The sequence below is a fragment of the Zosterops lateralis genome, assembly GCF_965231275.1.
Source record: "Zosterops lateralis genome assembly, chromosome: 14".
Classification (NCBI taxonomy): Eukaryota; Metazoa; Chordata; class Aves; order Passeriformes; family Zosteropidae; genus Zosterops; species Zosterops lateralis.
Window position 1 is genome coordinate 13079676 of NC_139774.1, and position 24065 is coordinate 13103740.

General features: G+C 50.2%; 2 protein-coding genes across 2 annotated transcripts; one reads left to right on the forward strand and one right to left on the reverse strand.

Annotated features, from left to right (window-relative positions):
• The first annotated feature begins 670 nt into the window (after positions 1-670).
• On the forward strand, positions 671-8398 carry SAP30L (SAP30 like). The gene is made up of 4 exons (XM_083871750.1): positions 671-2430; positions 4222-4344; positions 5989-6087; positions 8003-8398. Exons 1-4 carry the CDS (start codon positions 2245-2247, stop codon positions 8129-8131), a joined length of 537 nt encoding a protein of 178 aa, XP_083727876.1. The 5' UTR covers positions 671-2244; the 3' UTR covers positions 8132-8398.
• Positions 8399-22070: 13672 nt separating this feature from the next.
• On the reverse strand, positions 22071-23256 carry HAND1 (heart and neural crest derivatives expressed 1; the record flags this gene model as incomplete). The annotated part of the gene is made up of 2 exons (XM_083871655.1): positions 22071-22172; positions 22750-23256. 2 exons carry the CDS (start codon positions 23254-23256, stop codon positions 22071-22073), a joined length of 609 nt encoding a protein of 202 aa, XP_083727781.1.
• Between the last annotated feature and the right edge of the window lie 809 nt (positions 23257-24065).

The following is a 24065-nucleotide window of genomic DNA, read 5'->3' on the forward strand; positions in this document are numbered from 1 at the left end:
ATCAGCAAACAGACAGTGACAAAAGCTGGGTTTTTCCTTCTAGTGAGCATTGCAGAAGGACTTTAAACCTCCTTATCTGCAGGGATGAGAGGTTGCAGCCTAAGATGAAATACAGCCTGATGGTCAGTACCAAACTGTTCTAACGCTTATGGTGCTTGTTTCTTCCCAAAACAGAGTCAGGGAGCACCTACAGTCTCCTCCTCGAGGGGACAGGAAGAAGTTCTGCTTCTAAGGGCCACGTCCCCTTTTATCTCCTTGCTTGCTGTTATTATCATCTGTCCCTACAGTCTGTGGTTTTAGCTTCCCGAGTGTCAGAGATAGTGCTTCTGCAAGATTTCCTCAGCCAGCCATTTGATTTTCATTGGTAATGTTAAGATAAAGCCAGAAAGCTTGTTATCAGCAGCTCTGAGATCTCTGTCAGCCTCTTGGTGTTTTTCCTTTCCCCCAAACAAGGGAATATCTGTATGGCTTTGCCAGGAGGGTGTTACTTCAAGCAAGCAGATTCCAATCAGTTTGGCCTGGGGCTTTTATAAGCCGTAGCGTTTTACTACTTAAAATCTCTTTGCTCTTGGCTAACTGCTTGTTTGGTCTGTGGGTAAAGTCATTTATTTCCACCAGCTTCCCGTGAGAAGGGCCGGCTCCAGGGAGCGTGTCCCCAGGAGGGTGCACTGTGCTTCTCTGCCGCTCACATGCACAAACAGAAATTACTAATTGCCCGCGGGCACCCGCACTGAACGCCAAGACAAGAGGCGGAGCTGTTGGAGGAGTATTAAGTCTCTGCCCTCCAGATTTATTCTGACGCTTGTTTGGTATTGTAAGGAGTGGAAAATACAGATTTTAGCTTTTCTCAGTTGTTTTGTGCAGAGCATGCAGAAGTGGTTGCCCGGTGTTACTGTGTGGAGCAGCCTGAGCTGATGACCAAGGGCTTTAAGGAGTCTTTTTTGCGAAGGTATTTTGTGTGATGCAGAGCAGTTCACCCAGTGCTCACGCACATTGTTCCGTGTGCAGGATTTCAGGCTTTGAAGTCATTTTAGTCTACAGAACCTTTCTTCTGTCTGAGCAGAAAGTCCTTTCTTCAGGAAGATGAAATCCTTTTCCTTTCAGAGCAGCTCAGAAAACTGACAACAGCGTTTGCAGTCTGGCATTACAGAAGTCACAGCATTTCCACAAGTTCCATCTTTTCTTCACAGATCAGCAGGAATTTCTTTCTTTGCTTCCCTCCCTATTTTTCCTCCTCCTTTTTTTATTTTTGGGAGAGTTTTTGGGGTTGTTCTGTTGTTTTTTCAGTGTTCTTTTGGGGTTTTGATTTTTCTTGTCCTGAAGATGAAAAATGCGAAGCTTAAAGTCACATTGCTTTGAGAAACACTTCTCCAGGTCCCATCTTCTCACTATCCCTGCCTTGTGATTCGAGGGAAAAAAAAAAAAAAAAAAAAAAAAAAAAGGAAATATTGTATTACTTATTTTAAAAATTCCATTTCAGCCAGGAACTCCAGCGTAGGTGACGACCCAAGAGCAGGCACTTGTGGCTGTGCCGACCCGAGTTTTATAGGAGGGCCGGGTGGGAGCCGCAGCCGCAGGTCAGTTACAGGTTCAGGAGCGGTGCCGGGGCAGCTGCGGGCGGCTGGAGGAACCCTCGCTCCCGGGGCCGCTTGCGGGTGTCCCGTGCGCGTCTCGGCAGCAGGGGAAGCACCAGGGCAGGCGGGGCCGGAGCTCCTCTCGCCTCCCCGGGCGGTGCGGGCCCGGCACCTGCCGAGCGGCGCCGGGAGCGGCCGGGTCCCCTCAGGGTCCGGGGCCGAGCCGCCGCTCCCTCCGCGCGCCCCTCACCGCGACCTTCCGGCTGCGGGGGCCGGGCGGCGGCGGCGGATGGACAAGTCCTTTAGCCAATCGGCGCTCGGAGCGGCGCGGGGCGCCCCGCCCCTCTAGTCGCGCAGCCCAATCAGCGCCGCGCCCACGGGCCGGGGGGCGGGACTTCCGCGGCCGGGGAGGCGGTTTTGTGTGTGCGAGCGCTGCGCGGTCCCGGCTCCCCGCGGGCGGCGGCGCTTGGGGGGCCCGGCCCGGCCCGACCCCGCGGGCAGCGCTTGGCGGCGGCGGCGGAGGGGGGAGTCCCCTCCCCTGCCGTAGTGGGGGGCCCCCGCAGGAGCGGCGGGGTCCCCCCGAGGGCGCGGTAGTACCGGCGGCTCGTCCCTCCGGTTGGTCCCCCGGTTGTCGGCTCCGCGCGCGGGGTGAGGGGCGGGCAGGTGGGCGATGAATGGGTTCAGCACCGAGGAGGACAGCCGGGATGGGCCGCCCGCCGCCCCCTTTTACGGCCAGAGCTGCTGCCTCATCGACGACGGGGACCGCTGCGTGCGCCCCGCCGGCAACGCGTCCTTCAGCAAGAGGATCCAGAAGAGCATCTCGCAGAAGAAGCTGAAGCTGGACATCGACAAAAGTGTGAGTGAGTGCGGCCTCGGCCGGGGCTGCCGGGCTCCGCCGAGCCCCCGGAGGGGCGGGCGGGCCGGCCCCGGGCACCACCGCACTGCGGTGCCTCGGGGGAGACGCGGATCCGCCCGGCCGGTGCAGCTCCCGGGGGTTGAGGGGGCCCTGGGGCCGGGGCTGGGGCTGTGTGCTGTACACACCGGCAGACAGACCGCGTTTGTCCATCCTCACTCAGCCTGGCCGCGCTCGGGAGGGGAAAGACGTGCCTGGGTGGACCCGGCTGTTCTCCGGGTGCAGAGCCGGCTTTTCCCTGTGGCACTGCCCGCCTGCTGGAGCCTAATGTGGTTAAAGCACTAAACCCCCACGTTCGGGAGGCAGGTGGTGAGCAGGGAAGCAAAGCAGCGAGCTGTCAGTGCTCCGGAGGCAGGAGTGCTGTTCCCATTGCGGTTTCAGGTTGGAAAGGCTGGTTATACTGTCAGGTGAAAACAACGCTGTGGTTGCTGCTTCAGTCAGGCGGCACTGACGTTACTTCTTTAATTGGGTGGGAATCGGTGTTTGTAGAGAAGCAGGTTAAAAACAGAGCTGGCGGTGAGATGTGCTGCCTCTTCAGCAGGGTTTGTTCGCACACAGAACAGCCCGGTTTGCTGCCTAATGACATTAAGTGGCAGCTGTCAGCTCGAGATAGAAACGCGTTGTTTTGCCCGGCAGAGAAACAGGCAGAGCAGAGCAGATCACAGAAGGAATTTTCTCAGTTTTCTCAGAAGTGACTTCGTTAACGGAATTCAGCGCTGCACGCTTTTTCTCGCCTGATCTTTTAAAGATCAAAACCGCTGAAAACAAAGCAAAAGCAAAAAAATAAAAGGTGAAGTTTTGAGTCAGTCTGTTTGGCAGCTCCCCCAGTTGGTCGGGTCCCTTCTGCACAGCAGAAACGCATCGTGTCACGGGAAAAGTGACTCAGTTTGAAACATATTCGTAAAAAATAGACCATTTCTCTCAGTTGTAATTCTCAGCAGATTTGTCTAGTGGCGTAGTAATTTCTTGCATTTCAGAAATGAGTCTTTGTTGACAGATGCCAGGCTTTAGAAACAGAAAGGGGAAATCAGACTAATGCAGGCAGAACAAAGGGAAAGTGTAAAGCAGACTGCATGGAGTGATTTTGGATGTAGGGTGCCTGTGTTATCTGAAGATATTTTGCCTTATAGATAACCGAATAATTTTGATCATTTGAAGTGCTTTGTTTTGCTAACTCCAGTGAGATAATATTTGTTAAAAGAAAGGCTCCATGGCTGAACAAGCAATAGGAAGGAGGCTGTTCTGCGTTTGGTTTGTTTGTTTTAATTGAGGTGATCAGCCCAAGTTTTATTTGGTCAAGATTTTGAAACACTTGCTGTAATAATCCTCTGGACTGTTCAAGCCAGAAAGTTCACAAGAATGGAACAGAATAATATATTTTTTGATAGTTACCTGCTAGTAAGTCCTGAAATAAATGCACTTCCTCTAGACAATCACCCTTTTTTTTTTCCCTGACATATGATTGCAGCCATAAAAAAGAACTATATTATCTGTAGAGATTCAAGGTCAGCTGGAGCTTGAGTTGTTTTATTTGCCTTTAGTTTTTGTAAGGTAAGTTATCTCTGAATAAGGCATGTGATATCAGGGCTAGGATTTAAAATTAGAAATTCCTTGATGTCAGTCAGTCACGCCAGTCTTGAGAGATGCACCTGACACTGGTGTCTAAGTGGCTGCTGTCGGATGCTGTCTCACAAGATCTTTTTTGATTGCTTTTTCATCGTTTCTGGTTCTCAGGTGAGACATCTGTATATTTGTGATTTTCACAAGAACTTCATTCAAAGTGTTCGGAACAAAAGGAAGAGGAAGACGAGCGATGATGGAGGAGACTCTCCTGAGCATGACACAGATGTTCCGGAGGTTTGTGGGCTGCTTTTCCAGTTCTTAGCACATTGAGGTTTCACCTGGATGTTCTCATGTATCAAAAAATATTTATATTTTAAACTGCAAGGCCATTAAAGCTGCTGTGGAGTTACTTTCACTTTCCAGGAAGAGCTTTTTCTAGCATGTGGTGTCCTAATTTTTTTTCATTCCCATGTGAGTTCTTTGCCCATGTAAAGTTTTCTGTAAAAAAGAGGTGTGATAAGGTAACTGCACAGCTTCATGTTTGCACAGTTAAAATTGTATTTGATACTAATTTTTTTAAGGCTGAAAATAAGTTATTTTTGATGGTGCCTGATGCCCCAACAGAATTCTTTGTTACTTAGTAAGCATCATTTTGCAAATACACTACAGAATTTAATAGATCACTCACTTTGATTGGGTATTTGATACCCAGGGATATTGAGCTGCTCCAGATATTTGCATATATGGGGGTTTTTTAGCACTATTTAAAACTACCTTTAAATAGTTTGTGACACATTTTTATTTTCAGGAGATAGGCCTGGGGGAAGTTCTCTGTGATAGAGAACTCTAGAATAATCCTTTCTCTGTGCCTCTGCGTGCTGCACTTGCTTCAGTGATGTTTCTGGTACTGTTGACATGGCAAAAGTCGTGCAGAGGTGATGTTCAGAGAAGCAGCAGAGCGTGGCCACGTCAGCAGAGCCCTCTGCTGGAAATGCCAACCTTATTGGCAAAAAGCCTTTTATTTCTGAAAGGGAAAAAAAAAAAAAAAAAGCCACCAAGAGTCATTTTGCCAGCAAAGCTGTGTCTTGGTGCAAAGCTGGTGCACACACCTCCTGTGTGGAGGTGTTGAACGAGTAGCAAGTTTTTAATATGGGTTTTTTTCTAAGATAACCTGACCTTTTGTTGTCACTGTTCCTGTTTCCATTCTGCAAGGTTCTCCATCAAAACTTTTCCTGTTCAAGCTTTGCAGTAGTTGCCAGGGTGATTGCTGAAGACCCAGTTGGCATCTAAAAATGTTGGTGCTGTAGAGCACAGAGAGTATTTGGTGACTGAAACCTGATGGATGCACATCACCCAGCTGAACAGGGAACTCTGCACCGTGTCAGTTTTAATGTCATTTCCCTCTCAGTTTTCAGCAGAGATTCCTTTTGTCTTTGAAATTTGGCATTTCCCACATGATCTTCATCTTCCCTGCTGTAACCTTGCCACCACCCCCTTTGCTTTTAAACTGTGCACTTCCTATTTAAGTATTTGAATTTCATTTCATCTCTGTACTCTGTTTTATGTCACAAGCCGTTTGTTCAATGCCTGCTAAATTGTTATTTCATGTGTGAGCTTTTTAAACCTTGTGGGAACAAAAGGTTCCCCTTTGCTTGGAGGTTGCAGAGGTGTAATTGAGAGCAGAAATTGGCCAGCAATTCTGTTGACAGCATGTGAACCAGAACAAAAATTTCTATTTCCCTGAGGCTATTTTGGTCCTTTAGTATTAACAAATACAAAATATACTTAGGTTTGTCAGTAAGACAGGCCAGTGTGGTTCTGAATGCAAGCAAGGAGAAATCCTGTTGAGGAAGAAGTAGTTCTTTTTAGATATTTTTAGATAAAATAACTACTCACAGAAGCTAAAGGCAGTGCTGATGCCCTCTTCCTCACTTCCAGGTTGACTTGTTCCAGCTCCAAGTGAACACCCTGCGACGTTACAAGAGACATTATAAGTTGCAGACTAGGCCTGGACTCAACAAGGCTCAGCTTGCAGAGGTAAGTGAGGACAACAGTGGTGTTCTCTCTGTTACAAGAAAACTTTTTTATCTCCCCTGTTCAAATGCATGTTTTGGGGGCACTCACACCTGTGTGACCCTGTGCTACAGACCAAGTGTCCACTGAAAGATTTCAGAGAATGATGCCAGCAGAAAGTTGCCCGCTTGCATTCACCTGGGACAGGCTTGGAAGGCATGGACACTGCCTGCTGAATGCCTGTTTTAGTAACTTGCTTATCTCTGCTTCTTTTCCATTCTTCATAGTCCCAATCAGTGCCCTTTAGACAGCAGAAACAGGAACCAGTTTTTGGGTGTTACCTGGGGATGCAGCTCAGATGAAACTCAGACTTAACCCACTAATCATCTCCCTGAGTGCTCCTGTTAGTTTTTCTTTCCTCACAGGCAGTTGAACTCGTTGGAATTCCTTATTATTAAAGGCAGCATCACTGTCGATGGATTCAGATTCTTTATTTCCCTCTCTTGTCTTGATGATTCTGTATTATAAAAGGCTTTTTTTTAAAGGGCCTCTGCTGCTTTCTCACCATATGGGCTACTTGTTCAGAAAGAGCTCTCTGTATCTCTCTGGTATTTGGGCAAGATGTGCTTGCTGTGCTTCTGCTCTGCTCTCTTTCCTGACTTGGTCTGAAGCCATGCTGTGGGAAAAATCTCTAAACTTGAAAAAAAGGTAGTAGTTACTGATTAGGACTGAGGTTGATTTTGTAAGTTGTGACTTTCACTACTGTCTGCCTAAAACTGTCTGGTTTGCTTTTACTTCTGCTTTAAAAACAAAAACCTGACAGACCAGAAAAGTCAGCAAGAGACTGTCTTCCTCTCTTTCAAAGTCAGCCAGGGAGTGAATATACAGAATATCGAGAATGTGCAGTGTAGGGCATGTAGGAGTAAGTTGAACGAAGTAGGATGGGGTTGTTCCTCATTAGCAGTCCTGATTTGTCATATTTTAACTAACCAGTTCAACTCTGTCAGCTGCCTCCTGCCATGAAGGGCTGCCTGCTTAAGGAATTTACCCTGAATGTACCTAAGAGGAAAGAAAAGATCAATTACTGTGCAGGCGGAAAATAAAGGGAGCCTCACTTAAAGCTGTCACACACTTCCCAGATTTCCTGTGAAGCCTGAGCAGCTTTGACTCTGTGCTGGATCCTCATCCAGCTCCCATGCTTGAATCACTGCTGCCCGAGGCTCTTACCCTCCTCATGCTGTCCCACCATAGGGGAAACTCAGGCTTCCATAAATCTCCTTGGAGCGAATTACTGCTCAACCTGCATCAGAATCTGGTTCTAGATCTGTGTTGGGTAGCAAAAAAACCAATTTCTTCTATGTGAGAAGCAGCTCCAACATGTTTTCTACATTCACTTTCTGAGGAAAAAGCAGCTAATGTTTCAGGGCTTATGCTACTGTCAGAGAGGGGTAGCCCTAACCAAACCCTAACCCTCCCATTGCAAATTCCCTGGTGTTCCTTTCAGTCCAGAGGAGATTGCTTTGGATAAAACTTTGCTGCACCTGGTTCACACAGCAAAGTGCTGCAGTGTTTCTGACACTCTCCTGTAAAACACGGAGGTGCAGGGAGAGCTCGCTCACCAAATAATCTCAGCACAAAATGTTGCTGAGGAGAAGCTGTGCTGCTTTGGCAGGAGGACATTCTGGCTTCCAAATTCCTCTTGTAGGTTGGCTGCAAATCCTGCTGACATGGCAAGGCTATGCTATGTTCATACACACATTCCAGCTGTAAAGAGAGAGGGAGGTAAATGAGGACTGACAGTTGGAATTGGTGCATGTTTCACTCAAAGGATAATGCGCTCAGCGGCCATAAAATTGTTTTTGGAAAGTGAAGAGAAACCCTGTTCTGATTATTTCTAGTTTTTAATTTCAGCATGTCTCTTTACCTGTTGTCCTTCTAGACTGTCAGTCGTCATTTCAGGAATATTCCAGTGAATGAGAAGGAGACACTTGCATATTTCATCTACATGGTGAAGAACAACAAGAGCAGGCTGGACCAGAAATCAGAAGGCAGTAAGCAACTCGATTGAAGATTAACAAGGCTTGGAATAAGAGAGACCTTGAAGGAACCATGTGGTATTGTGCATTTTAGGTTTATAAAAACTATTAAAGTATATTGTAAATTTTTTTTTAAATGCAGTGTCTGGATGACAGAAAAAAATATAGACATTCTTATGAGGAGTATTTGAAAACATGTGCCCAGCATGTTTCCGAAGACTTCTTCCCCTCATTTCAAAGTCATATTGGAATAAAGAAATGAGGATAATGGGGAAACCAAATAAACCTGTAGAACTGTGGAGTTTGTCAACTTGGTGTTTTAAACCATTTCTGGAAATCTACATCTCAGTGCAATTCAAATCCCAGATGGAATTTTTTTTCACTGAATTCAGGCTGCATCACAAACCACCATGCAGTTTGTCTTGATACAGGACTGGAAGAGCAGCAGAGATAAAATTCATTATCAAGGTGCATGGGTCAGAAGTTTGTCTGAAGCTTGCTGCTCACCTACACATGCTTTGTCTTGCCTTGAGTCAGTGCTTCAAGTCCCAAACTTCTACAAATGCTCCAGCTCACCAGATCTACTCCAGTGAACGCTACTTGACCAGTCTGAAATCAGTGGGAGTTTTTGTCATTTTTTTTTCCTCCCAACCCCATCTGACACAGATGCCAACCAACTCTCTGCAGTCTGTTTTCTAATTTCTTTCAAGAACTCACTAATTAAATTTTCTGTAAGCATTTAAAAACTTCTGCATTTCTCTGAATGTGGTTTTAAGGCAAACACAACCTATTTGGTGTGTCTGATCATGTTGGTAGAAGTGCTTATTTAATTGATTTATGCAGATTTCAGTGATGACAGATGAAACAATGGCTTGAGACATCAGTCTCTTAATTTCTGTGTCAGGTCAGTATCGGTCACAAGTGATGTGCATTTTATACTGAAGCTTTAGCAGGTGTCACAAAACTGCTCTGTGCATTCAGGGGCTCTGTTTAGTCTAAAGCAGATTGATGGGTGAGGCACCATAACCAGGGCAGTGATCTGACTGGAGCATTTCATGATACATTTCATCTCCCTTTGCAATGGGCAAGAAGCATCAAAGCATTTTCCTTTCATGAACATTACATGTGCTTTCATGAGAGCTGTGTGAGTGAGGGTGGCACACTGGTGATCCCTAACAGGGCACTGTAGGAGGAGATCACCCTGATTTTATTTAAAGCCAAGGTGTCCTTACAGATAATACAGTGATTATTTTGGGCAAAAAGAGCTTTTAAAAGTGTTGGTTTTGACTGACTGTTCTCCAATGACCTCAAATTCTCTTCAGGGGATCTCATGATTTAAAGCACTGCTCTGTTTCTTTGCTGTCCTGACCAGTGTCTCCATTCTGGTACAAGATGCCAAGACTCCACATAGAGAGGATATTCTTAACAAGCCTTAAGCAACGAAATGAACAGTAGAAAACTTTGGCTAGCATTTTGTAAATGGCAAGTTTTATTATTTCAGAACTGGATGAAGTTTTGTTTAAGAGCTAAACACACTGGTCACGGTCCCAGCTTAGTACTGCATTGTGTTTTGTAAGGCATGAAGGGTTCACGTAGTGAAGCTCTTGTTGAAGCTCTCCCAGGGTCTCTTTAAAATTGAAGTCACAGTTAAAAGCAAGTTGTTCACATCACTCTGAATTGTTTGCTAATACTCCAAAAACATGTTCAACAAACTTCAACGTGTCTTAAGTCCTGTGTCATAGGCAGAAATACTCTGTTATGGTGCATGTCCCATTTGTGACATCTGGGGAGTGTGATTGTTTCAGCATTTCCTTGTTCAATTCCGTATGGATTTTTAGAACATCATACAACAGAGAGGTTCAAGGAATGAGGAGAGAATGTCTTGTGTCAGTATTTCATGAATGTTTAAAGATTTCCTATTTGTGCTGGTCCTTTCCTTATTGAAAGGGTGGAGTGGTTCCCACATCAGTCAACATGATCTGGCTTCTCTCATTCAGGACAGATGGTTAGAAGGGTACATTCTCTGACTGCATGATAACCTTCAAAGTGCTCGTGTAATCAGAGGATGTTACCAAGGGAAAATGAGTTTCTGAGTTGAGAGGGTTATGCCTCATTGTGATTTTCCCCTGTACTGGGCACTGGTGAGGCCACACCTCGAGTGCTGTGTTCATTTCTGGTCCCCTCAATTCAGGAAGGACATTGAGGTGCTGGAGCAGATCCAGAGAAGGGAGATGAAGCTGGTGAAGGATCTGGATTACAGATCCTGTGAGGAATGGCTGAGGGAGCTGGAGTTGCTCGGCCTGGAGAAGAGGAGGTTCAGGGGGCACCTTCTCCTTCTCTGCAATCCCTGACAGGAGGGTGGAGCCAGGTTGGCCTCTTCTCCCAGGCAACCAGCAACAGAACAAGGGGAAATTGCCTAAAGCTGCACCAGGAAGGTTTAGGTTGGACATTTGGAGGAATTTCTTCACAGAAAGTGTGATTAAATATGGGAATGGGCTGCCCAGGGAGGTGGCAGAGTCACTCTCCCTGGAGGTGTTTAAGGAAAGACTGGCACTTGGTGCCATGGTCTAATTGACATGGTGGTGTTTGGTCATAGGTTGGACTCAATGATCTCAGAGGTCTTTTCCAACCTAATTGATTCTGTGATTCTGTGATTCTAGACCAAAACTGTAAAAATGTAGTTTGTTTGGGATTTACTTTTTTTTTGTGGTTGTATTTTATTTTGTTTTATTTTTAAGAGTAAATAAATCTGTTGGGATGTTTTAGTAGCCAGCAGCAAAATGATTCTTTTCAAGGAAATATGGTGGCAGGTTCCATCTGTTCAGGTGTATTCACTGGAATGCTTTTGCGCCGAGGTGGTATCCAGGAAACTTTTCTTTTCTTTTTTTTCCTGAAATAGTCAATTGATGTTAAATGTGATCCTTGTTGGTTTCACTTCTAAAGCAATTATACTTTTTTGAAAAAAAAAAAAAAAAATTCTTAGCGAAGTGTGATGATGAAGAGATGTTTACCAGCCATTAGCAGTTGTTTATAAGGTGGAAAGCTTGGAGGCAAGACACCAAAGAAACAGAAAAATCTTTGGCTGTCAGACCCCATGGCCTTATAAACCCCTTGCAAATGCCTTATTACCTTGTTCTCAATTTAGCTAGAGCAAAACACCTTGAGCAACAGAAAGCTGATGGTCTCGTTGGAAGGGTCAGCCACTTGCTGGCTCCCCGTGCTATGAACTGAAACCACACGTCAATTCAGTAGCAATATCCATGTTCAGGGTGCCTGTGATTCTTGAAAAGCATTTAGTGTCTAATAACCAGAAAACGCAACAATGCAATTGTCGTTGTGTACGATACCGTGCTGTGTGTTCGATTCCTTATGCTGCATGCCAAGTAAAAGAAAAAAAAACAAAAAAGACTTTCCAACTTCTTATTTTAAACGTCAAAGTAAAAATGTGTTTGAACCTCACACTTGTGAAGCCATGAGGTGGGACATTTTTCTCAGCACTTTTAGATGGGACTTGTTGGAAAGGTGTAAGACCCAAATCGCTTTGGCTGGTATGATTTTTTTTTTTTTTTGCATTTTGCTTTTCACAGATGGGCCTTAAATTCTGTCTAGCTTTGAACCATGGAGCACAAGCCTTGGGGGCATGGAGGATGACCAGATGTCATCTTCTATTTATAATAGTGGAAGCTTATTTTTTACAAGCCTGCATAGGTGACATTCACCCTGGGGCAGAGGAATTGTCTCTGAAGGTCTCCAGCCATTATATAGCCTAATGCAATTCCATAGCCTAGCTCAATTCTCATTGCAGAGTTCCATTAACTTAATTAGAGTTCTGAATAGATCCAAAGCCATTAGTATGCAATCCAAATAATGCAGAAACATCTCTTCTGGGGTTAATTTCATCCTGTATGCTGACCCTCTGCTCACTTCAAGGGAAGAAGAAGAAATCATTGCTGGTAGTTATTGGCTTGAGCTCAACTCAGGGGAGTTGGAAGCATGCAAAGACTCGAGTCAGTAGCAACCTGATGGCTGAAAAGTGCAAACACATCCAAGGAGGCTCTGTTAGAATGCAGTTTTCAAATTTCATAATGTGAAAGATTATTGTATATCAACCTGAAGTAAACAAAAATTAAAAAGTAATGTTCTTTTGCCAGGCACTTTAGATGCTCAGCCTGAGAAAAGCAGAGCTCTGTACCACTTCTCTCCAGTATTCTGGTGTCCCAGTTTTCCGTAGAAATGTGGCTCTAAACCACTAGATACCCCAGGGTGCAAGAATTGACCAGAACATGTCAAGCCTGGAATTTCAAATGAGTCCAAAGTGCAAGCTGGGTTCAAAGAGGCTTTGAACACAAGAGCAGAAATAATCTACAGTAAATGGAAGTTTTCATGTGGGTCATGATGGCACAGGGAGGATGAAGCAGAACATGGCCCACAGGGAGACTGAACAAAACTCACTTCCACAGCAGCAGCAGTGTGGAGGGAGATTTGTTCTGAGTCAGCTCTTGTGATGGATGTTTTATGAGAGGGGGAGGAGGGCAAGCTGTGCACTTTACATCTTTTGGTTGAGCCAAATGTAAATACCAATGGGAGATCTTCAGCAGGAACTGCAGTTGGAGGGGAGAGGAGGGGTCTGCTGAGGGACTGTTTGTTTAAGTTTGCAGATCGCTGGACTTCCCTGGAGCACTAGAGTCACTTTGTCTCTGCAGTTTAGAAATGTGGGTAATACAAGGTGGCCTCCCTTCCAAAAGGAGTCCTTCTGCTCAGAGTAAGGACTGAAGAGTCCCAAAGGTGAAGGAATGTTATTGATGCCTCACTCCTCGTGTCACTGATGCCCTTTAACCATCTCTAGCTTATAAAGTTAGGGAGTTCTCATTTTCCACTTTCAATGTGCAAATGAACTGTTAGGATGTAAGATACTCCTTGCACTTTTCACAGCTATCTCTGGCCTTGTGTTTTTGACTTGCTTGTGAACACATCTGTTTGGGATGAACTAAATGCTTGAACAAAGTGTGGGGAGAGGGGGAGGCTCCTGACTTAAATCTGAACTTTGCTTGTAAGCAGCTCTGCAGGTCATCCTGTACATCAGCAGGCTCCAGGAGCCTCTGGCTTAGCTGAGCCTTACCAGGGCTGGGTTTATTCCTGTCCTACCCACACCTCTGCTCCACAGCTTCTGCAGGAGAGATGGGTAGCAGGTAACTTGCAGAATGGTTTGGAGTCTTTTGGCAGGCTTACTGGGAGAGAAAACTGTGTTCCCTCTTCTGTTTCTGGCCTCCATGTGTTGTGCTGATCTTATGCCAAATGTTTTGGACACCTTGTATTTTTAACTGTGTAATATAGCTGTGTATTGTTAAAGCAACTTAGTAACTTATAGCAAAAACTGTAGAACTCATTTCTCTGAGGTGTAGGAAATGTCCTGCTTCCACTGTGTATGAGACTTTAACTCTGTACTATCTGACAAAGATAAAATTCTGAATTTCACTTTAATAAATGATCTATCTAGCAACCAGGCCCACATTCCCTTGTTTGCCTTTCTGCCCTCAGCACTGATGGTTCCAGAGCCGAGGGAGTTCTGCTTTGTGTGGATGTTTTGTGCCAGATTCACTTCCTTTTCCCACCCAGCTCTCCAGGGCTGAAAACACTGCAGACATGGAGCAGAGAATGGCACTGCTCAGTGGGAATGCCAAGCCTGCAGTAGAACTCTCAGGTGATGGGATACTTTCTGACAAACCCGTGTGGGTTGCACAGGTGCAATTCGTGGAGTCTTTTGAATGCAACAAAAAGACAACTTGGAAGAAAGATGGAGGCTGATGAAGAGCCACATGCCTGTGCATTTTGGAGAGTGTTGGGCTTTTCTATAATGGGAATTCCTCACCTCCTGTATCATGAAGAGTCTGTCATGTGCAGCTTCTCATTTGATTCATGTTTCCTAATGAATCTTCTTTATGTCTAGTTCAACCCTGTGCTTTTGCTCCTTTCTCAGGCACATCCCTGGCTTCATTTCATGTATGATTTATAGCTCCTGTTGTCCAGAGTCAAACCTGCACACCCAGCTGACAAGGTGGGCACATTTCCAGAGCAGTAATGACATGGAACATCCCAACATTGAAGATCCTTTCCCATGAAATGCTTTGTTTCATTTCTTTTTCTGATATTCCTCCTGACCATCAGCCTTACAGGCAAAGGTGTTTCACTATTTTGCTGCACTGAGGAAGCAAGTGAAAAAAAACTGGGACTTGAGTACTTGTTCATCTGAACTCTGTCATGGTGTTTTTAAAGGCTCTGCTGGCACTCTTTGAGTCGTGCTTTTAGCCTTGATTTTTAGCCAGGGAAGAGGTTGTGGTGTAGCTTTTCACACACTTGGGTTCTCACAGAGGATGATCAGATGTCAAAAGCTTTACACCCAAAACAGATCCCAGTGTCCCCAGTGCCTGCCTTTGTGGGTGTGTCTCAAAGCCTTAATGAAGCAGGATCATTTTGGAACATGCTGCTGTACTACAGGAGGTTGTGCCTGCCTCAGGGAGCTCTCAGCTGAGGAAGGCAGGACCAGAGGTGGCACAGGTGGGCACCATGGAACAAGGAGCAAGGGTGGATCATGTCACACATCCTGTGTGCTGTCAAGGGTTTTTAGAAGGTGTCAGGGGAGTCTTCAGGTGAGGACAAGGGCAGCATACCCCAGTGGAAAGGGAAAAGTGTCATTTGCATCCCCAGATTGATGAGGCGGGCTCTTCTGCCAGCACAGTGAGGAGAGGCAGCAGGGCTAAAGGAGGACAGCTGTAAGCAGCAACCTGTTGTGCAGGTGCTGACTTTAGTACAAGAGGGTATAATGGAAACTTGTGATAGAAATAAACCACCAGTTAATCTGCTATTTGTATAGAGTAATGAATAATGCTACTTAATCTCATGTTCGCTCCCTACCGAGAAACCCACAGAAGATTTCAAGCTCGAAACCGAGGCGGAATCTGCTCAGTCTTCTTATCGTGCTCACACTGCCAAACAAATGAAGCAGCAGATTGATCTGATGGGCAGAGAGAACTGCTCGTCCCTCTCCGCACTCCTGGCTGCCGTGCGAGGGCAGTGTTAGCTCAGGAACCCCGAGGGGTGATCACTGCCCCTCCGAGCCCAGGGCAGCTGCCGGGGGCACCGGGGCCGTGTCCCCATCCCAAAGATGAGTCCTTGGCAGGAGCTGCCTGCCCCTGTCAGAGACCGGAAGCAGGATTATGCTGTGCTGGGATGTGGAGATCATAAAAACGGTTTGTTTGGGTTTTGAGGGTTTTTTTCCTGGTTGGACATTGAAATTGAACACGTCCGATCCTGTGCGTGAGCCGTCCTGCGGCCGCCTTGCAGCCTTGATGGAAACCAGGCCTTGAGTCCCCACTCCCCAGCAGAAAGGGCAGCACAGAGGACCAGGGAAAAATGTGAATTTAATGGTTTTGTGTCTTAGAGATGTGGCTGTGCAGGAGGAGTGTGGAAGGGAGAGACTCAGGGTTTGCTCTTTTTTTTTTTTTTTTTTTTTTTTTTGCTTTTTTAAAATTTTTCTTCTGTCCAATAAGGGATAACTGCACAACTCCACCAGCACTCAGTCTCACTTTCCCAGGAGCTGGAGTCCATTTCACATCTTTTATCCTTGCAGGCACTACTGGCCTCTTTCCTAAGTACCTGAAAACCCCCCAGTGTGCTTTTACTTAATTGCCTTTGGATCTTTCTCCAAGATCTGTTCCCTTTACGTGTTGCAGGAAGTACTCTGTGACCACTCCAGCACCTTCAGCAGGAACACCTTGGTGCTGTGGGCAAGAGGGAACTGTCAGGTACCTGGGGTGGCTCTGCTGTTTCTCCTACCTCAGCTATGGACTGCCTGAGAGCACAGTGATGGGCAGGCACCCCATAAGCCCTGGGTCTCTTCCTGGCCCTAACACTGTGTGGGCAAAGTCTTTTGTATCCAGCTCCTTTGCACTCACTTTGGTGTCTGTGTTCTCAGCAGCTCCTGCACCCAGCCCAGCAGCCATGGCCTGGGAGGAAGCCCAGGTGAGCAGAGGAGGGAGTTTCAGGGTTCCTGCAAGCTTTGTGCATTAACTCAAACTTCTCATGTCCCAGTTTGGGAAGGAGCTCCTGGCCATGGCAGTTACACCAGCCTGCTCTGGTCCCTGCTTTCCCCTCAGCTGCTCCTGCAGGTCAGTCACAGGCCATGACAATTTTGTCAAGGTAGCTGCAGTTTGAGGCAGAAAAAAAAAAAATAAACAAAAAAACAAAACCACTTTTCCTCTCAATCCCTCAGCTTTCAGCTGCTGGTGATGCCATAAATTCCCCTACTTCTCTGGTTACTGTAAAGTCTTTCAGGGTGGTCAGGACCTGAATTCCTCACACAAAAGAAGAAGCAGGGGGAAAGGAAATGGTAAGAAGGGCCTTCCCTGCCTTGGGGATCTGTCACAAGGGCTCAGTGAGGCTCCAAGCCTGTGCTATAGCTCTGCAATCCTTCTGCTCTTGGGTAACTACCTCTCACTCCCCTCTCATCAGTGCACACCCTCCCCCCAGCCTGTGCTTCCCACTCGTGTTCCAGGAGCCAGGAGCTCCATCTGGCTCCTTGGCCCCTCTGATCTGGTTCCTGGAGCTGCAGCATCTCCAAGTTTTTTATTGCACTTCAGCTTTGGAGTAACCAGGAGAGACAGAGCTCATCCAGCATCACAGGAGTGTGTCACCAAGTGCTGCTGAGCAAAGTGCCTGGGTGGTTTCACCCCCTGCCCTGAGCTGTACAGCACTGGTCCTCTGCCAGTCCTGGGCTTTAAATCCAGCTGCTGCATGAGACACAGGTGGGCTGCTGTGCCACCCCACCCCACCCACCCTCACCTGAGGGCTGCTCTGAGATGTCATGGGAGATCACTGGGAAATTGGCAGCAAAGTGTCAGCAGTGCCAGAGAAGGTGTTTGCCATGGGCATTGCTCCACCGTGGGGCTGGACAAGAGCAGGTGATCCTGCAGGAAACTGTAGGTCTCCCAAAGCACTGGAAAAAGAGCTTTCATGGAGTAAAGGAGCAATGCAGCTTGGCTTTGGAGATGTAGGGATGTGGGATGGATGATGTGTTTGTCCATTGTTTGAAGGATGGTCTTGGGAAGGTTGGCCCAAGGTGCAGGATTCTTGGTCTTTTCCCAACAAAGGCGGCTGCATGGAAAATTTATCCTGGGCAGAGCTCAAAGCCAAGCAGGAACTGCCACAGGGGTGAAAACCCAGAGAGTTTGGATTTGGTTTAGAAAGTAAAATAAAAGCAATAAATTAAAAAAATAAAATAAAAATAAAAATAAAAAGTTAGCATTCATCTACCTTATGGCTGCAGAGTCTTCCTGTTCTTGGACATCATTTCTACAGATGGATTAGAAATGCATCTTCTCTCTAGATGTGTCTTGGAATTGCAGGACTCCAGGATTATGGAGATTTGGGGAAGAACTATCGAATGTCATGAACTTTGCAGCTGGGCGGGGCCTCGGTTGGACAGAAAACCTTCCCACCTGAGCAGCGCTCCCAGGAGACAGTCTGACTTAGGAGCCAGCAACTGGCCTGAGAGGCTCCGAGTGTTGGGAGAGGATCAAAAAGCTCCCCTGGCAGTAAATCTTTCACCTGCCATGTGAGTCACTGGGGCTTGTGGCCATTCCTCCGAGGTCGGCCCCGGGTCAGGATTTCTCCTGTCTCTTTAGCCCCCAAACCTGGAGATTTTTGTCTTATCTTTGACGCCATCTTGACACCGAAAACAAATTATGGCCCAATTACCCTTACTCAGAGGGGCTGGGGCTACCTTAAATGGCCACAACTCCCAGGCGCTTCCTTAAAGCGGTAATTAGTGGGGTGGGGAGGGGGCAGGGACTGGGGGTACCCCTGGCATGAGGCTGCCCTTCTGCCCTGTTTGCCGAGGCAGGAGGGGACATCCCATCCAGCCCCATCCCATCCTTCTATCCCGTCCCATCCCTGCTGCCCCTCTGGGCTCCGCAGAGCACAGGCAGAGGTGGGGCTCTCTGCCGCTCTGGTGTCCGGGTGCCTCCCCCAGCCCTGTGTCACCGGCCCAGAGGGGCCCCTGACGGGAGGCAGCAGCCCTGGCCCTGGCCGTGACCTTCGGGACGACCTCGAGTGAGTCCCTGCAGGGCTGGGGACCGGCTGTGCCTCTCATTCCGAGCTGGGACATTTCTGTGTTCCCCCCGAGAAACACGGGACAGCAGCATCACAGCTGAGCTGCCCTAACAACCCACCTGAAACTATTAACATTTATTTATTTTTCTTCCCATCTCTCAGTGTCATTACACCGCCCTCTCCTCTGCTCCGTCCCTGGGCGGTTTTTGCCCAGGGTTGTGCTGTCTGCCTGAACCCAGCAGCTGTTTTGAGAGCTGCCAAATCCAGCCTGCAGCCTGGACACTGCTCATGGATGGTCGGGTGTCTGGGGCTGGGTGTTTCTTTCTCCCCCCCCCCCCCCCCCCCTTTTTTTTTTTTTTTTTTTTTTTTTTTTTTGGCAGATTGGTATTTTATTTGGCTCCATCCTGTCTACCGAGCTGTCCAGTGTAACCCTTCCCTTGCTGCTTCTGAGATAAGAATAGGCTCCCCCGAGATCAGATAAACAGGCCCATAAATACCTACAACAACAAGAAGCAGGGTCTGGGCTTGGCAGGAAAGGAGAGGAAAAAAAAAAAAAAAAAAAAAAAAAAAAAAAAAAAAAAAAAAAAGTCAAAAAAGAGCTATTCCTTTGCACGCCAAACCAGAGGTGCAGAACGAGGGGTGGGCAGCATCCGACAGCCTCCTTGCCCACAGCATTGCCCCCTTGGGCAGACAGGGAGCCGGGGCCGAGCAGGGCAGGCAGAGGGTCTCCTGCAGTGTCCCTGCAGATTCCAGCTCAGGGAACCGGGCACGTAAGATGCTGCCCCGGGGCCAAGCGATCCCTGTGTGCGTGTTCCTCTGCCCGGGCAACCGCGGGCCCCGAACCAGCTGCTCCCAACGGCATCAAGTTCACGGCAGGGTCGAGCCGCAGGTCTGTGCAGGGCCGTGTCCCCTGACCGGCCAGCCAGGCACTTCCATAGCCAAAACCTCCCAGCCGGTGGCCAAACCGTTCTTGCCGTGAGTTCTGCTCTGCCGGAGGCGCGGGGGCGCCGCTCCCAGCCGTGGCTCGCTGCCGGGGGAAGGGAGGCTGTCCCTGTGCAGGGCTCCCGTCCCCTGCAGCTCCTCTCCCTTTGTGGGGAAGGGGTGACCCCATCCCAGGCTGGAACAGGCGCTGAGCTGGATGCTCGACTCCCCTTCCCGGCCCCGGGGTGGCGGAACCGCCTGAGTGATGCCGAGCTGGGGACGGAGCTCTCTCCTTGCAAATGCAGCCCTTGCAAAGCGTTTTGGGGAGCGGGGAAGCCCGAGGCTACAGGAAATGTTTAGTGCCTTTTTTTTTTTTTTTTCTTTTTTTTTTTTTTTTTTTTTTTTGCCTCTCTCCCCCCAAATGCTGAGCCACCACCTCACAGGATAAACCCCTTGGCTGGGCAGGGAAATCCTCTGCAGCCGTGGAAACGCAGAGCGCTTTCACTTGCAAAATCCCGAGGAGCGGAGGAGGCTGGCACTGGGTCACCTTCCCCAGCGGGTGCCACCACCAGAAACCTGTGGTACGAAAAGAAAAAAATCCTGCGGGTGCAGGCAGAACATCACCCTGGCTGTGCAGGGCGCCCCTTCCCAGGAACAAAATTGGAAAGGCGCAAGGTAAAAACCAGCGGAGGTTTTTGGTGCGGTGAAAGGTGCGCAGGCTGCGGGCGATGTGCCGGGCTGTGCCGGCCCCGGGGACACGATTCCCGTCACAGTCACCTTGGGCACAGCAGAGCAAGTCCCCAGTCCCCATCTAACCCTTTCCCTCATCCGCTGCCCCGATGGTGCTATAGGGACACACGGACACCGCTGGCACATATGGACAGGACTCAGGACTGCGGCTGGGCGCATTTATGGGGCGCTGGATTGTAGTGTTAGTGACAGATTGGGAGCTTTCCCATAGGAACCCAGCCCTTAGGAGACTGTGAAATATAGATATAAAATAGGACTTTTGGGGCTGACTTTCTGTACATTTTCTTTTCTTTTTCTTTTTTTTTTTTTTTTTTTTTTTTTTTTTTTTTTTTTTTTCCTTGAATGCGTTAGGGTTTGGGAGTGCCCTACTCTACTTCACTCGTGGAACTGGTATCATGTTAAACCTCTTAGAGCTCGAACAAAAAATGTACCACTGCGGGCGGGCATTGCTCTTCTCTGGCAGTTCAATTTTCATCTCAGCCTCACTCAAAGGGATCAGAAAATGCATCAGGGGCAGGGAAGGCAGCCGTGCAGCGGCTCCGGAGCGAGGGAAGGCTGATTCACTCCTCATCGTGAGTTCATTACACCGGCTGTACCCCACAGTGTTTGTGTGTCCCTCCGTCTCTATTTGTACACAAAGTAGTTATAAACCCCAATCTCCTTCCCCACGGGTGAAGTAGGGTGTTCTTGATGCGTGAGGCTGCACAAGCACAGACTGATCGGCGTGTCAGTATTTTACAGATGTTGCATCATTATTTCTATACCTTTAGTCGCAATCAAAAGCTTGGTTTCAAACAGAAAATGTAAACGTCCCTGCTGTGAGCCCTCAGATTAGCCCTAGGATTATGTACTCATTTTCCCGTGGTGTTTTTCTCTGCCCCAAGCAGCCGCCCGAGTGTCAGGGTTTATCCCGGTGTCTCCAGCGTGCTCAGGCTGGAGGGCAGGATCAGGCTCTGAGCCCAGGCACGCACGTCTTGGAACTCTCTGGTAAGAGCAGCGTGTGTGCACAGTGTAAAGGAATAAGGATTTGGCTTTAATTATTAAGGATTATTAAGGATTTATGCCTGAGCGGTGACAGAATTCGGGCTGCGTGAGCGTTGCTGTGTCTGAGCCTGGTGACATCCATCGGTTCGATGGCGAGGAGGGGACGCTGCTCCTTGGGAATGTGGCCGAGGCAGCGCCTGCAGGGGATCCCTGTGAGAAAGTGCCCGAGCCGGGCGGGCAGCCCCGAGCCCCGCTCTCTGCGTGGCACCAACAAAACCTGCGGCTCCACAGCTCTGTGGTGCCTTCCAGACGCTGTAAAGGCCTGATCCTGCCATCCTTCCCCACGCCAAACACGAGTCCAGTCCCTCCGGCAGCTCTCCTGGGCAGGGAGGGAGGGAAGGGCTGTAGGGCAGGGCAGATTCGTGCCCTGGAGGAGGTTGCGGGTCCAGATTTGCAGAGCTCCACCAGCTCCTGCCCTGAGCAAGGACGGCATAAACAAGCCTCAGAGGATCCCGAGGATTTCCCACACACGGCTCGGCCCCACAGCAGAGTACTGACTTCAGGGATGTCTTTAATCCCACAACATCCCAGTGGGCAGCGCAGGGGACCGGCCAGAGCAGCGCGACTGCCGGAGCGGGGGAATCAGAGCGCTCGGACCCGAGGCCGTTTGCATAAAGTTTAAATTTTATTTTATTAATTTTTTTTTTTTAGCTATTCAGTTTTAAATACGTGGTGTGGCGCGCTCGGTCCCTCGGGAAGTGGTCATGCAGATCTGAGGTAGAAAACCCGGCACAGGAGTGTTCCCAAATGCACCTCTAGGTAGTTTCACCGCAGCCACACGTCGGTCGGGCAGCGGACGGGACAGGGGACAGGGGGCTCGTATTTACAACAGCAAACGAATGGAACCGTTCCCGTCCGGCCCGGCGGGGCAGGAGCCGCCCATCGCTGCTGGCAGCGGGAAGGAGCAACGATTACTGCAAATGCGGGGAGGGGACGGGGGAAAGGGCCCGGCTGGTCCCGCTGCCGGCGAGGCGGGCAGGACCCGAGCCCCAAAAGCGCTCTGGCCTCTCGCCCGCGGAGCATCCCGACCGGGCCGGGGCAGCGGGGCCGCTCCCCGCATCCTGCGCCTGGATGGGCTCCGGGGCCGGGCCGGGCTCTCTCCGGCATTGCACATGGAGGGGCGGGCGGGGAGCGCCGTCGGGGCGGCTCTCAGGGGTTCAGTTCCAGAGCCCAGACCTGCTGGGGCCAACCCGTCCGGCCCTTCAGCTTCTTCTCGCCGTGACCCAGAGGCTGCGAATAGACCTCGGGCTGCTGCGGGAGAGGAATGGGGAGAGGAGGGAGAAAGGAGCGGTCAGGATCGGAGCGGGGTCCCGGGCCGCCCGCCCGCCCCTTGCGCCCGCCGGGCCCCGCAGCTCCGAGCGGCTTTGGCAGCCCGAGGACAAAGAGGGGCTCCAGGGGTCCCCGCCCCGCCGCCCGCCCGCTGCAGCGCGGGGAGAAGCGGCCGCCCCTGCTCCGAATCGCTCCTGCCCCCGCCTGTCCCGGGAGAGCTCCGGGAGAGGGAAGGACACACCGGGGGAGGCTTCGCCGCGGCCAGTCCCGGACCCGGGGGCTCATCCCGCTCGGAAAGTGCTCGGAAGCCCAACCGGCCACTCGGCCGGGATATTTTCCGACGAGTTTCCCTCCACAGATTTGTTATTACCCCTACTACTATTACTACTACTACTATTATTATTATTATTATTATTATTATTATTATTATTATGCTGGGAAAAAAAGGCTTCAGCGAGACCGGAGAGTTTAGAGGATTTTCCCCTCCCAGCCCCAGGGTTTTTCCCGCCCGCTCCTGCCCCACGGAGCGCGGGGATGCGGGTCCCGATCCGCCTCTTACCGTCTCCCTTTTCCTCTTGTTCTCCCTTCCGTCCGCCTTCTTGAGTTCGGCTTTGAAGCCCTCGGTGTCCCCGGGCTGGCTGTCCTTGGCCAGCACCTCCATCAGGTAGGCGATGTAGCTGGTGGCCAGGCGCAGGGTCTTGATCTTGGAGAGCTTGGTGTCTGCGGGCACGTTGGGGATGCACTCGCGGAGCTCGGCGAAGGCGCTGTTGATGCTCTCCGTCCTCCGCCGCTCCTTCTTGGGTCCCCCGACGCCTTTTCTCCGTCCCAGGCGGCCGCCGAGAGCCTCCAGGCGCCCCGGGCCGGCGGGGCCGTACTCGGCGGGGCCGTAGTTTGGGCTCTGCCCGGCGAGCTCGGGGGTGGCCTCGGCCGGGTTGAGCACCCAGCCGGGAAAGTAGGCGCGCTCCTGGTGGCACCGCGCCGCCGGCCCCAGGAGGAAAGGGTCGTGCAGCATGTGGTGGTGATGGTGGTGGTGGTGGTGGTGCTGGTAGCCCCCCACCAGGTTCATGATCCGCTCCGCTGGCCCCGGGGGCCGCTCAGCAGCGCTCCATGGCCAGGCGGGAGGCGCTCCCCGCCGGGCGGGCGCGGCGGGCTGCGGGGAGCGCGGCTCCGGGGCCGGAGAGGGCTGTGAGCTTTGGGGTTTTGGGTTTGTTGTTTGGGGTTTTTTTAACCCCTTCTGGAGCCTCCCGACCCTGCCTTTATATAGGGCCGCGGCCCCCCCGCCGCGGAGCCAATGGGCAGGGGAGGATGCGCGGAGGCCCCGGGGGGAGCGGAGGGGGCGTGAGCCGGGCTGGGGGCTCGGGCTCACACCTCCGCCGCTTGCCCTCCGTCCCGCCTGCTCCTCGCTTTCGGGGGGAAGGGGGTGAGGGAGAACCGAGGGGCTCCCCAGCCCCGTCCCGGAGCGCTTCGGTTCCCGCGGCCGTGGGAGCGTGTCCGGGACCCCCGAGAGGCGGCAGCGGGGCGGGGGAGCCGCGGCTGGCCGGAGCCCCGACGGCCTGGCCCGGCTCCGGGGCCGCAGTGACCCGGGTTCTCTGTTCCCCAATACCGAGTCCCCACGCGGGACAGGCTCAGGGCCGGGCGGGCAGTGCGGCCCCGCACTCGGAGCCGGGGATGGGGAGAAAAGGGGGTGAAGGTATCGGAGTGAGGCGGGCTGGTCACCCCTGAGGTTGGGGCAGGCAGGGATGGGCGGTGGGCTCTCTCCCTGCACACGGGGCTCCTGGCCCAGCCTGTTCCGTGCATTGCACAGCGGCACAGGGATGTGCCCTGCACAGGGATGTGCCCTGCACGCCTGTACAAGGCAGGGTGCACAAATGCACA